Here is a 14,245-nt window from a genome sequence, read left to right on the forward strand (position 1 = left end):
TGCAAGACGTTAGCCGCACCAAATTTCTTTGGCTATTGTTTTTTTTTTTTAATAAAGATAAAATATGAAAAATAATTTTCACATATTTTTTTGTCATTCTATACAGTGTTTGTTAGTTTTCTTTTAATTCATTCAATTCAAATGTTAAAATTAAGAAAGTTTGTGTATGAATGTAAAATGATGCGCTACCTGAAATCACATCTCTAAACTATCATTTGACGAGCAAAACATATGCTTAGCATAGTTTGATATCTCATGCATACAAAATTATGTTTATATCGAACTTGAGACCTCTCGTAATTAATTAGAGTTTGGAAGTTGCTAGTGTAGCCTGTTTTTTTCTTAAGGGGAATTTTGGGGGTAGGATTCTCTCTTCTTCATATTCTCCTTTTCTCCTCTTCTTTCTCATTTGAAGGTCATGATTAAGTCACGTCAACATCTTGTGCTAACTTCTTTATAGAGATTCTTTATAGAGAGAAAAACCAAGAGGAAAATGAAAGAGGAGAGAATGACAGTGAGGGAAAATGATTTGAAGAGGAGACTAGGATTCTTGACGTTTTACATACAACAATCTATGACGTTTTGATCTATGGAAGGTACTAGGATTCTCTCCGTTTTCTTTGGAGGAGTTTTCACGAAAAGCCCGCGGTACTGTTCATTTTAACGAAAAATCACATTTTTACGCTAAAAAGTCAAACCTGGTACTATTCACTTTATCCCTTATTTTGTCTTTATCATTAAAATTCAAAGTTTTCAAACTATTTTCATTAGTTTTTTTTTTTTTTTCTCTTGTTCTCACCCACCCTCATTGTTTTTGCATCCTTGTAGAGAGAGAAAAAAAGTAAAAAAAAACCGTGAGAGGAGAAGAGAGAGGGGAGAGGAAAAAAGCAGTGAGAGTCTCCTTCCTAGAAATGAAAAGTTTTTTCAATGTGATCGGTATACGGAGTGATAAATTATGTGTCATTATAAAAATGATAAGATATGTGTGCTAAAAATTTAATAACTTAAAAAATAAAATTTCTCATCATTTTTATTAAAATACGTGATGTACTATTTATATTCTCGATACAACTAAAAATTTTTTCTTGGGATGAAGTAAAAAAGAGAGTAAATATTTAAGTGTCAGAAAAGTGGGAACACAATTCGAAGATCGGATCTGATAAGCACTCGTACTTATCACCGCATGGCAGACAGCTACTCCGCACCGGGGAAGACAATGACAGATTGACTGGTAGATAATAAATTAGATTCTCGATAGCTTGAAATACAAAATTATTTATTGATGGGAAAAGTGGAAAGTAGTGGGACCACAACGGAAATGCGAAAGATTGAAAAGAAGAAAATAGTGGGAAGTAAATTTAGTAAAAAAGTACGAGGTAGGGTAGGGTAATGTGGTGGGACTGGACTCATATTTTTAGAAAAATTAAAGAAAAAAATTTGAAAATTTTGAGTTTTAACTATAAGAATAAAATAAAAGGTAAATTAAATTATACCAGGATTAACTTTTTAGTATAAAAATATAATTTTTTTTAAGTGAACAGTACTGAAGCTTTTCGTTAAAGTTTCCCGTATTTTTTCAAATATTCGAATCTGAATCCTCATCAGATCTTCTTTGTGAGGATTCTAGAGATCCGTGAATCATATTCATTCATTATACATTGTAAGGTCAGAAATTTTTTGAAATATTTTTATTTAAAATTAAATACAAACAGTACCTGATAAAAACTAATTGTACGATATACGATGAACGAACATGATTTAAGGATCCCTAGAATTCTCACCAAAAGTATCTGGAGAGGATCCTGTTGGCAAATATTCCTCATACTATTTGTAAAAATTTACTATAGCAAATATTGCTAACAAGACGTAAAATAATAGTGGTGATATTTACATTCATTTTTATTTTTCACATAATTTTGTTAATTTTTATATTTTAATCTTCTTATTCGGTTTGACGGTTAAAAATTCAAATGTCGTATAATAAGTAAAAAAGATACGTGAATAGCACCACTCAAGAAAAATCGCAAAGTACTCTAATAAAAGAGGAGAGTGCAACGAGTACTTGGCACCCGGGTTTAATAAAATAAAAAATATTTTTGTTGGCATGTATTTAGTTTATTGACGCAAAATATCTAAAAGTGGTGTACTCACACAATATAGTCCACATAATTTAAAAAAAAAAAATCTCCAAAAGTGGGGAAAATTACTTTATGAGTTTCACATTTTTGTTCAAACTTCTCTACAAGCGACTCTTTTTCTCGAAATTTTGAAGTTTGCATCGCTACCTTTCATAAAAAAATGGTGGTCCTTTTTCATTTCTCACATTTTTTTGTCTGAAATATTTTTTTTATTTTAATTTTATGGGTTGCCTTATATTCCGAAGAAAAAGGAGAAAAAAGAACAAGGGTAATCGCATTGTGCTTAAAGTGGCGAGGGAGCAACATGAGACGCATGGTTTTGTATGTTTTTCAAGGATAATTTATGCAGCATGACATCTACATTCATGCATTATCTTATCACCCAAATACTTTCTACACAAAAATGGACATATATGCTAATTTTTGGCTCAACGTGTACATTAGTTTAACAATGATCGACTCTTTCGCAAATGATCCGGCATTTATAGCATCTAAAATTGTGTTTGGCTTGAGGTCGCGTGAAGAATAAGTAAATATATTGGGTAACGTGAAATACTGAGATTGTTGAGCTTCACACGGATAATTTATTGAAAGTCCAATTTAATATTAACTGATAATAGCGAGACATGCCTTGGTGATAAAATCAATTGATAGTGATGAGACATGCGTTTAGTGATAAAATTAATTAACAGTAATGAAAATGGCCTAAAGTCTCAATTGAGATTCTATGTATAAAATCTCTCTCTCTCTCTCTCTCTCTCTCTTTCTCTCACATGCACATATGCATGTAGATGTACACTTCCTTTTTCTTCATGTTTGGTAGAGAGCACAAAAGCTTATATTAAGAAGACTTTGAATACGATTAAATAGACATTAATAATGTATTTCTATGTAAGTAAATATCGTATATTAATAAATTTAAAAATTAATAAGATTTTAGTTAATAAATATTAATAACTAGACCACATGATATTACCTCTCACTCGTCACCGATCAATGCAATTGTCAATTGTCAATTGCTGTTACTTAAAGCAATCACATGGATTGCGGACACAAAGTCTCTCTCTCTCTCTCTTGCACACATGCATGTGGATGTACACTTCCTTTTTCTTCATGTTTGGTAGAGATCACAAAAACTTATATTAGGAAAGCTTTGAATGCGGTGAGACCGACATTAATAATGTAGTTCAATATAGGGTAGAGACTGTATATTAATAAATTTGAAAATTAATAAGATCTTAATTAATAAATATTAATAACCAGGCAATACTAATTTTTCATGATATTACCTTTCAATTGTCACCGATCAATGCAATTGTCAATAGCTATTATTTAACGACAAGCTAGCTTTATTTACGATTTTACACTGCTGAGATTTGTACTCAAACAATCTTATAGTTTAATTTATACTACTAAGATGTCTCAATCATTTTGTTCATCCGTCCTTCTCATGACTTTCAATTGATTTGTACAAAGAAAATTATATATTAAAATGAACTTAAGGCGTACTGACGAGGGAAAACAAGTTTAATTAATTAAAAAATGACCATATATTGCTTTGGTTTTTTCGTTGGGGTTGACTAATGAAAGCTTTGTGGGTTTGATCCACTATGGATGGCTAGCAATAGGATATATGTTGTAAATTGACATTAATTTTAACGTATCGTTCGTTGCCAAATATTAGTTTCGATCAAATAATTTAATCGAACTTCTTTCTTCCATCCCTTTCGTTTTCTGCTTAAAGATATACGATGGGAAAGATGAATTCCCACGTAACCTTGAAGGTCACCTTTCATCATTTTCAATCACAAAAAGGATTCAAATTTAATGTTACACTTTGATTTGGCCTTTACATTATGCAAAGTGGATGTGAGGTTTATGGCTGTTGAAGGTATGCACATATTTTCTTTCATCAATAAATACTATAATAAGTCGACAAAAAATATTCGAACTTAAGCGCAAGTAGACATAAATTGTCCTAATCAACTAGTTTAACTTATTTTTTGTCATGAAAGTTTACTTGGTTACTTAAATTTTTTATGATTCAAGTACAATAGAATTATGCAACCACGACCAACTAGTCACAAGTTCATATGGTACTCCTCACAAGTAGATATTGAAATGAAGATTCAAACTCAAGTGCAAGCTAACAAATTCTGACCTAATACACACATACTATGAAATTTTATATGAACTTAAACTCACTAACCATCCACAATTAGATATATATAAAAGGCGTTGCCTATACGCACACTCATATTTATTTCTTAAACAATCTTTATCAAAATCTGTAATTTGATATTTTTTAATTCATTTTACTTAACGGCAAAAAATTTAAAAAAATATGTGAAAGGTAAAACAAAGAGTGGATAGCACACTGTCTCGTTCATGTGAGCCAAAACCGGATTAGAAGTGTCGAAATTGAAGTTGTTTGAATTAAAGAAGTGGCAAAATTGGAAGAGAAACCAAATGAAGACTGCCGACCTAAATGAGGCCTCTCTCTCTCTCTTTCTGCGCTTTGGAACAATAAAACAATTAAATCCATCACTTCCACGTATAAAATGTTACCGTTGGAATGCTCGTTGGTGGCCACACAAAAGTTAAAACCAAACGTCGAACATTTTCCGATGGTTTGTCAGCCATTTGACCAATCAGAAGACGAGCTCAGGCAGTGCAATGGTGGACCCTCCTGCATTCATCATTTCCACCTCGCCTAGGGTTTCCGTCGTGTACTGGCTCTAGTCACTACAGTCCAATATAGATCAGTGAGAAAGTCAGGTAGAGAGAGAAAGAGAAAGAGAAAGCAGAGAGAGAGATAATGGAGAGAGACAGAGGGATTGCGTGTTGTATATAAACATAAATGGAAAACATTAAAAAAAATGATGGAAAAGACTATGAGTGAGAGAGAGAGGAGAGAGGAGAGAGGAGAGAGGAGAGAATGCCCCAGAAAAAGCACAAAACAGCACAAGCTTTGTCTTTGTCCTACAAAGAGAAAAAAGTATATAAGGATATAGAAAGAGAAAGAGACAGATACAAAGTAAATATTTTTAGAGAGAGAAAGTAAAGGGTTGTTGCAGAGTTTAAAAGCAAAGCGCGCACACGTAGAGAGAGGAGAGAGAGAGAAAGAAAGAGGAGAAGGAAGAACAAAAGACCTTCAGAAATAAACCCTAACCCTAGAAAAATGTTTCATTTTACTTCCCTCTGGTGACCCAGTAAGGCTCTGTTGTTTTTCTCGCAGCTTTGATTTACATGCCATGTGAAGGAAGACAGATTTCCACAGTAATTTATGAAATCCCAGCTCCATATTGTTCTTTGCGTTTAATTTATGCTGCCACATGTGAGTTTGTGCTAAATGTTGGATCTTTATTGTAGAAGCTGAAATTTAAGGCTTATTGGGGGGTTTATCTCAGCTGGGTTGCTTGAAGGAGAGGTTTTCTGGCCTTGTTTTTTATTTGGGTATTTTGTGCCTTTTACTAGTGGAATTTTTCTGCTTTTTCTGGATGTTTTTCTGGAGATCGAGGCATTTAGAAATTTAGATGTTGTGGGTTCTCTCTCTGCGTAACTTGGTGGTTTGAGGAGTTGTTTGCTGAATGGTTTGAGATAAAGCTTCTTACTTTGCACCAGAAGTGAGGTGAAGACGAAGAAATAGATTCTGGGAGTTAAAGGCTTCTCGTTGTTTGTCTGGATCCCGGTAGTGGTTCGGGTTGAACCCAAATAAATTGCAGTTGATTTTACTCTCCGATCTTTGCGCTGGAGCGGTTAGGATTACCGGGGGCAATGTCTTCGTTAAGCAGGGAGCTAGTATTCCTGATCTTACAGTTCTTAGATGAGGAAAAGTTCAAGGAAACTGTTCATAGGTAAGTAGTGGTTCCGCAGTACTGTTTTGTTCTGCCTGATTTTCTGTTTGTTCTGCTGAGGAAAATTTGGGGAAGAGAAGATTCGAAACATACCTGTCTAGTTTCGGGTTTTTGTGTTGTTTTGAGTATTATGGCCGATACGAAGCTTACCAAACAAAAATGCCTTTCGAAGCCAGCCTTACATGTTGCAGAGTGGTGGCTTGCTCGATGGTTTGCATTTGTCCTTTCCTTCCCCGGGTTCCTCAGCAGAAAAATGGAGCAAGATAAATTGGGTTTAAACGCGATATTAATGCCGTGTCCTTGTATGTAATGTGCTTCTTTTTGACATTTAGGCTTGAGCAAGAGTCCGGTTTTTTCTTCAATATGAAGCATTTCGAGGACCAAGTCCAGGCTGGAGAGTGGGATGAAGTTGAGCGCTATTTGTGTGGCTTCACTAAAGTTGAAGACAACCGGTATTCAATGAAGATTTTTTTTGAAATTAGGAAGCAGAAGTATTTGGAAGCTCTTGACAGGTGAGGTTCATAACCATCGCTTTTGACACTGGTGAACGTGTTGAAGTTGATACAAAGAGCTGAATTTGTGATTGATTGACTGTGCCAATTTCATACCAAATTGATGTGATAAATGCAATTAAAACGGTTATGGGTTTCTGGTGGTTGTTTAATCAAAGGAAAGAAATGTCGGTTTGTAGTGCTGTAGAATTCGATCTCAATGTTCCTTTACGTAGCTATTTGATTAGTTAACTTAATTTTCGTTTCCTCCTTTCAGGCAGGATAGGGCAAGGGCTGTTGAGATTCTTGTGAAGGACCTTAAGGTTTTTTCATCATTTAATGAGGAACTTTTCAAGGAGATCACCCAGTTGCTTACTCTTGATAACTTTAGGTATTTCTTGTTTTCCTCTGTTGCTTCTTTTTAACCTGGAGGTCTGCCTTGTATTTGGCCCTGATTCTTTCTATTTGTATCACATCATCAGGCAAAATGAGCAGCTTTCCAAGTATGGGGACACAAAATCGGCTCGGAATATCATGCTTATAGAACTTAAAAAGCTCATTGAGGCGAACCCATTATTTCGTGATAAGCTTGCATTCCCAGCCTTCAAAAGTTCACGTCTTCGAACGTTAATAAACCAGAGGTCATTCTCACATCTTCTGTTAACTTATTTTGTGCAAGTTTGTCATTAGCCTGTGATCACCTCTTTTTATACAGGGTTCTGGTTATGCCGCTAGATGCCTGATAATCCTGTAGCGAGTGTCCTCTTATGGATTTTAGGATACATTTGCAATTGCTAATTGATAGATAATTACTGAGTGATCTGATAAATAACATTTTGCCAATGCCTATGTTGGATATCCCACAGTTATTTCATATTTATTAATAAAGAACTGATTTCCTGATATTTTCTTTCACTTCTGATGAGAAAACTGTTCAAGCTCATTTCCATATTTGAATTTTCAGTCTCAATTGGCAGCACCAGCTTTGCAAGAATCCCCGTCCAAACCCTGATATTAAAACACTATTTATGGATCATTCTTGCACTCCAAGTGCTAACGGATCTCGTCCACCACCCACAAATAGTCCCCTTGCAGGACCAATTCCAAAGGCTGGCACATTTCCTCCTATTGGTGCCCATGGTGTAAGTTGCACCTAATCATCTCCATAAGAGAGTGCAACAATTTCCAACAGTACTTGGGATTGACTATTTATCGTTGTGCAGCCATTTCAACCCGTTGTCTCCCCATCTCCTGGTGCCATTGCTGGGTGGATGTCAAGCCCTAATCCTTCCTTGCCCCACCCTGCTGTTCCAGCAGCTCCTCCTGGTATGCAGCCTTCTAGTGCAGCTGCTTTCTTGAAGCACCCAAGGACCCCTACAGGTGTTACAGGGATTGATTATCAATCAGCTGATTCAGAGCACTTGATGAAGCGCATTCGCACTGGCCAAGCTGATGAGGTGTGACAAGAAACAATTTTTTTGCAAGCTCAATTACCATGTTTTACTTGTAATAAGCACTAAGATCTTGCTCCCCCTTCTTCCAGTACAAATAATGACGAAAATACCTACGCTCACCATGGTCTTTCAGGTGTCCTTTTCTGGTGTGATGCATAATTCCAATGTCTATTCGCAAGATGATCTTCCTAAGGCTGTTGTCCGTACCCTTAGTCAAGGATCTAATGTGATGAGCATGGACTTCCATCCACAACAGCAAACTATTCTTCTAGGTTTGTACTTGGAGATAGTTTGATCATCAGTTGTTTTTTTGGTTCATTTTTCTGAAGTTCTCAATTATTTTGTTTGTAGTCGGAACAAATGTTGGTGATATCAGCCTCTGGGAAGTAGGGTCCCGGGAGAGGTTGGTACATAAGCCTTTCAAGGTTTGGGATATACAAACTGCGTCAACACCGTTGCAGGTATTGTATGTTATGGCTTTATAGGAGTTGTTACTTGCTTTCCTGTTGTCTATATCGTCAATAATGAGTTACATGATGGGGTTGGGTCTATCAGAAACTCATAACCATTGTTCAAGGAAGATATAATTTTGAGTCTTATTCTTATGATATTTTCACCAAGACCAGGGTAGTTGACACCTTGATACTAAACTTTGGTACAATAAGTATATTGATCTAGAAGAGCAACTGATTGTACTTTAAAATCATTTCCTGATTCAGACAGCTCTGGTGAATGATGCTGCAATATCAGTGAATCGTTGTGTATGGGCACCGGATGGACTTATGTTGGGTATGTACACTCCTGATCGAAAGGGACAAATAGTTAGCATTTTTTTTGTGAGATAACATTGATAACCTGCCTTTTACATTTCCCAGGTGTTGCATTCTCTAAGCACATTGTTCAGATATATAATTACAATCCAACTGGAGAACTGAGACAACATTTGGAGGTAAGCTTGTACTTCATATAATTTTTTTCCTGGGGGCAATAACAAGGTACAAGTTATTGATTATTTGTCTCATCTTTTAGATTGATGCTCATATCGGCGGTGTTAATGACATTGCATTCGCTCATCCCAACAAGCAACTGTGTATTGTCACCTGTGGAGATGATAGAGTGATTAAGGTAAGCTGTAAGACTTTGATGTGGTTTCATGCTTGGAAGAGATTTGGGGTCCTGGTCATAACCATCTGTGCAACAGGTATGGGATGCTGTAGCCGGACGCAGACAGTATACATTTGAAGGCCATGAAGCTCCTGTGTATTCAGTGTGCCCTCACTACAAAGAAAATATCCAGGTATGTATCTAAGTATCTTTATAAGCTCATCAGGGGGTTTGTTCTAATTTGTCTTTTCAGATAAGCTCCCATCCTCCTGACCTAGTATATAACATTGCCATTTTTCGTTGTGGCAGTTCATTTTTTCAACTGCCATTGACGGGAAGATTAAAGCTTGGCTATATGATTGCTTGGGATCACGAGTGGACTATGATGCTCCTGGACTTTGGTGCACTACTGATGTCATATAGTGCAGATGGAACCAGGTAAAATTTGTGCTCCATTGTATATTTGTCTGTTGCAGATTATAGTTTGACATAAAATTATTGGATTAATATATCTGCATGGAAGCTTTTTCATTACTAATGATGCGGGCTTTATTGGATGAAAAATACAGCTATTTTCCCAGCTCCCCCCTTCAGCCCTCCTCGTCTTTTTTTTTTTCCTGAAAATTTCAATTTAAATGGTAAGCCATTAATTATATGTCCCAAATGCATACGTATACATAATGAAGATACATATGGTGCATGCAGACTCTTTTCCTGTGGAACAAGTAAAGAAGGTGAATCCCATCTGGTGGAGTGGAATGAGAGTGAAGGGGCTATCAAACGGACATATTCTGGTTTTAGAAAACGCTGTTTAGATGTTGTTCAGTTTGACACAACAAGGAACCGATTCTTAGCTGCTGGTGATGAATTTCAAATTAAGTTCTGGGATATGGACAATACCAATGTGTTGGCAACTGTGGATGCAGATGGCGGTTTGCCTGTCAGTAGCACTCAGCTATACATTTCATCAATACCATTCAACTTGAAGAGTGAATAAGTCACATTAAATGTTTTGCCCTTCTAATTTTTGCAGGCTAGTCCTAGGCTGAGATTCAATAAAGAAGGGTCACTGTTGGCTGTAACAACGAATGACAGTGGTATTAAGATTTTAGCAAATAATGATGGCTTGCGCTTGGTTAGAATGTTAGAGGGAAGGGCTATTGAGAAAAATCGAGGCACTTCTGAGCCCATCAACTCTAAGGTAAGTTTTCTTCTGTGGTCCTTAAGTCCATATTTGCAAAATGCTTGCTGACATTATTTGTTTTTTGTCTGATTAGTTATCAATAGTTACATTTCTACTTTGCCATCGAGATTCTCGTGTCAAGTTTTATTGCTTCTAGTTGCCAGTGAGGTTCTCATGTCAAGTTTTATTGCTTGCCTTTTGTTAATTTTCTTCTAGCAGCCTCTGATGGTTAATGCAATAGGCGCCATTGTGAATGTTCCCAACACTGTTGTTCCATCCCTGGAACGCCCTGATAGAATACAACCAGTTGTGTCTATCAGTAATCTAGTAAGTTTAAGTTATATGGAATTATTTAAGCTTTTTATGTTCGTTGGTTTATATTGGTTTTTCACTGCAGGGTACTATGGAGAACAGCAGGCTTGTTGATGTTAAACCACGGATTTCTGATGATATAGACAAGATTAAGAGCTGGAAATTTTCTGATGTTGCGGATCCCTCTCAAATGAAAGCTCTGCGACTGCCCGACTCTACAACTGCTGGAAAGGTATAGAGGATGGACCTTGGATGAGTTTATACATATCTCGTCTCTGTGGGGGAGTATAAAACTGAGCAGCAATAACAAGAGAGGATCTTGTCAATTCTGATTAACAGAAAACCCTAATTTTACGTTTTTTAACCCAAAATAAAGCAGATTTTATCTGGTTAGTGAACATACTTATGTTCGTTTTGTCTCTAAAACTGGTGCCAATTAATCAACAGATACGTATGTACTGTCGTGAGCTAGATTGTTTACTTTTACTATGTAGATTCCACAATACCATAATTGAAGAAATTATTTTATAGTTGCAGATTGTGAGACTAATGTACACCAACAATGGCCTAGCTCTGTTAGCACTTGCCTCCAATGCTGTTCACAAGCTCTGGAAATGGCAGCGCAATGAAAGGAATCCATCCGGGAAGGTCTGGCTTCTTTTTTTCCCTCAAGCGAATCTGTGCCTGTTGTGTATCTTATGTGTTTCATTATAAATTTCTATCATGCAGTTTTGTTTTGTTTATGCTTTTCTATTAAAAAAATTTCAGGCTAGTACATATGTTGCACCACAGTTGTGGCAGCCACCCAATGGAACTCTTATGACTAATGATGTAAATGACAATAAACCAGCTGAGGAATCTATTGCATGCATTGCTTTATCCAAAAATGATTCTTACGTCATGTCTGCATCTGGTGGGAAGGTCTCTTTGTTCAACATGATGACATTTAAGGTATGTTATTGATGCCTTCTTTTAGAACCATTTACAAAGGTTTACACCACACTTTTGTGTTTGTGCCTTCTCGTTCTATTGATTTTTAGTCTGGCTCCACATACAGGGCTGATTCCCTTACCGACATAGCCATTCTTACATATTGCGATCTGTTTAACTTATCTTGTTGACTGAATCCACCTGGTAATTGCTTTGCAGGTCATGACAACATTTGTATCTCCCCCTCCCGCTGCCACTTTTTTGGCATTTCATCCTCAAGACAATAATATAATTGCAATTGGCATGGAGGATTCTACTATATTAATATTTAATGTTAGGGTTGATGAGGTAAAGTATCTTCCTTGGTTTTCTTTGGAATTGTTGCTTGATGGCTTTTAGCTTTTTTGCTCGGTTGTCTGGTTATCTGACAAGCCAAACCTTGGATGAGATTTTCAGGTCAAAACCAAACTGAAAGGTCACCAGAATCGGATTACAGGCCTTGCATTTTCCCAAAATCTTAATGTACTGGTATCTTCAGGTGCTGATACCCAGGTGAGTGACTGGTTAAAGTTTTTATTTCTATGACAAGCATAGCAGTTATTTCCTAACCTCAAGAGGGACATTGAGGTTGCTGCTCATTTATTTGTTTCGTGTGACTAGTTGGCTTTTTTTGTTTGGGGAAGGTGAATGTAATGCCTTAATTAAAAGGCGAGAATAATATGGATGGAGGTGTTTCACACACTTACAGATAGAGTATTGTTATCCGACGACTGAATACAATGTTTGGATCATTATGATGAGCCACTGCTCTAACTGGAAAATATTAGGCACTATTAATTCTCTTATTTAATTGCAATTATTTGTTTTTTGAGTCCATAAATTCTAGTTGCATGATAGTTTTATTTGTACCGCGATTACAGTTATGTGTGTGGAGCATTGATGGATGGGAGAAAAAGAAAACAAGGTTCATACAAGCACCAGCTGGTCGTCAACCCCCGATGGTTGGAGAAACAAAAGTTCAGTTTCATAATGATCACAAACACCTGTTGGTTGCCCATGAAAGCCAAATTGCTGTGTACGATTGCAAGCTTGAATGTTTGCGCTCAGTAAGTTTTCACCTGGCAGTCCTTGCGTCGTAGTTTCTCATTAATTTTTCTGCTTCGCAGATCGATATGCAAGAAACTTGATTTCCATTTTTTAATTGACTTTTCCTTCCTTTATTGTAATTTGACTTTTCTTCACCTCTGTGATGATAGTGGTCTCCGAAAGATGCACTCGCTGCTCCCATATCAAGTGCAATATATTCATGTGATGGTCTACTGGTTTATGCTTCATTTTGTGACGGTGCTGTTGGAGTTTTTGATGCTGATACCTTAAGACTCAGATGTCGAGTAGCACCTACTGCTTATATACCATCATTTTCTCTCAGGTGAGCCGAAAATAGTATTATGCCGTTTGTTGAATCGAAACCTTTGTTCTTTTATTTGTAAATTCATTTGCTATTTGCTGATGGAAAATCATCTGCAGCGGAAACCCCAGCTACCCTTTGGTTATAGCAGCTCATCCATCTGAGCCGAATCAGATTGCACTTGGCATGACTGACGGCTCAGTGCATGTAGTTGAACCGTCTGATGTAGAGCTGAAGTGGGGTGGGGCGCCCCCTCAAGAGAATGGCCCTTCCAATTCGTTAAATCCTTCTCCTAGCGGTCAAGCATCTGAACATCCTTCCCGGTGATGGTGACATCGATGAAACTGTCACCGATGAAACATTTCACCGAGACTAAGAGTAGACAGAAGAAACTTCGTGGTGCATTTTCAGGGATTTTAGTTAGTATCTTTTCCAATTTTTTTGTTAATTCGAGCCATAGCTTTGGATAACGGCTGCTTATTATTGTATGTAAATCTTTTATGTTTGTTTTGTCAAATGAAGTTGTAGGGGAACTGAATCTCTGTATATTGTTGTCGTCACAATGTGTTGGAAGACATCATGAAAAGGCCAATTTGCCTTCCGGCAGTTTTAGCTTTTTTATTTCCCCCTTAATAGTATAATTAATATATATATATATATATATATATATATATATATAAGTTAATGGTTTTTTGAATGAATTATTGTTTTATTACTACACTTATTTACTACATGCATGAAGAAAATTTCTCAATAAGGTCAAATCAGTCAACATGGTGAGGTGGACCGTCTTTCTTTTTTTTTTTTTTTTTTTTTTTTTTTTAATCAACGGGAGATATTTGAACTTGGACTTCATTCAACGTTGGAAAGGAATGCACTTTTAGGTTTAGTCGCTATCCCATAACAAAATTTGGCTTATTCAAGTTAAATGGAACAACATGCTCCTATTTCTGCACTCAAGTTCAAATCTCTTTTCCTGCCGCTTAGGGGAAAAAAACTACCTTTTAAGAAAAAGGTTTTCGAGGTATCTTAAATTACTGCAAGATATGGTATTTTTTTCCATATGGATTCTTTAATCCACTACATTTGGCATCAACCCAACAATTCCATGGAGAAAGAGTAAACCTAATTAATTTTCAAAGGTACAAAACTTTCATGCAATAAGAATTTTATAATAACACGATTTTAAGTTGGGATATAATTCCCAAGCAGGAGAATCTTTCTTTCGTTTCACATTTCTCATCGGACAAATCAAGTCAAGGAATCAAAATAAGAATAACAAGTATCGATTGATGACATAGAATCTTCCAAACAATATTAGAGACAATCAAACATTTTATGCGAATTACTCATAACATTACATAATTA

The 14,245-nt window shown here is 36.3% G+C and overlaps 1 protein-coding gene across 1 annotated transcript; it reads left to right on the top strand.

The window, feature by feature from the left end:
* Positions 1-5,274: 5,274 nt before the first annotated feature.
* Positions 5,275-13,489, top strand: LOC103943306 (protein TOPLESS-RELATED PROTEIN 2). The gene is given in 25 exon segments (XM_018646483.2): positions 5,275-5,995; positions 6,328-6,507; positions 6,764-6,877; positions 6,969-7,127; positions 7,451-7,628; positions 7,710-7,943; positions 8,074-8,212; positions 8,292-8,401; positions 8,660-8,729; positions 8,816-8,889; positions 8,970-9,065; positions 9,142-9,237; positions 9,354-9,452; positions 9,454-9,482; positions 9,750-9,984; positions 10,078-10,245; positions 10,444-10,554; positions 10,625-10,771; positions 11,071-11,187; positions 11,308-11,490; positions 11,689-11,817; positions 11,926-12,021; positions 12,390-12,575; positions 12,726-12,898; positions 12,997-13,489. Coding segments are annotated over 25 exon segments (3,411 nt in total). The 5' UTR covers positions 5,275-5,915; the 3' UTR covers positions 13,205-13,489.
* The last annotated feature ends 756 nt before the right edge of the window (positions 13,490-14,245 follow it).

The sequence above is a fragment of a genome, unplaced genomic scaffold (assembly GCF_019419815.1).
Source record: "Pyrus x bretschneideri cultivar Hongxiangsu unplaced genomic scaffold, Pyrus_bretschneideri_v1 Contig57, whole genome shotgun sequence".
In the NCBI taxonomy this organism is placed as follows: domain Eukaryota; kingdom Viridiplantae; phylum Streptophyta; class Magnoliopsida; order Rosales; family Rosaceae; genus Pyrus; species Pyrus x bretschneideri.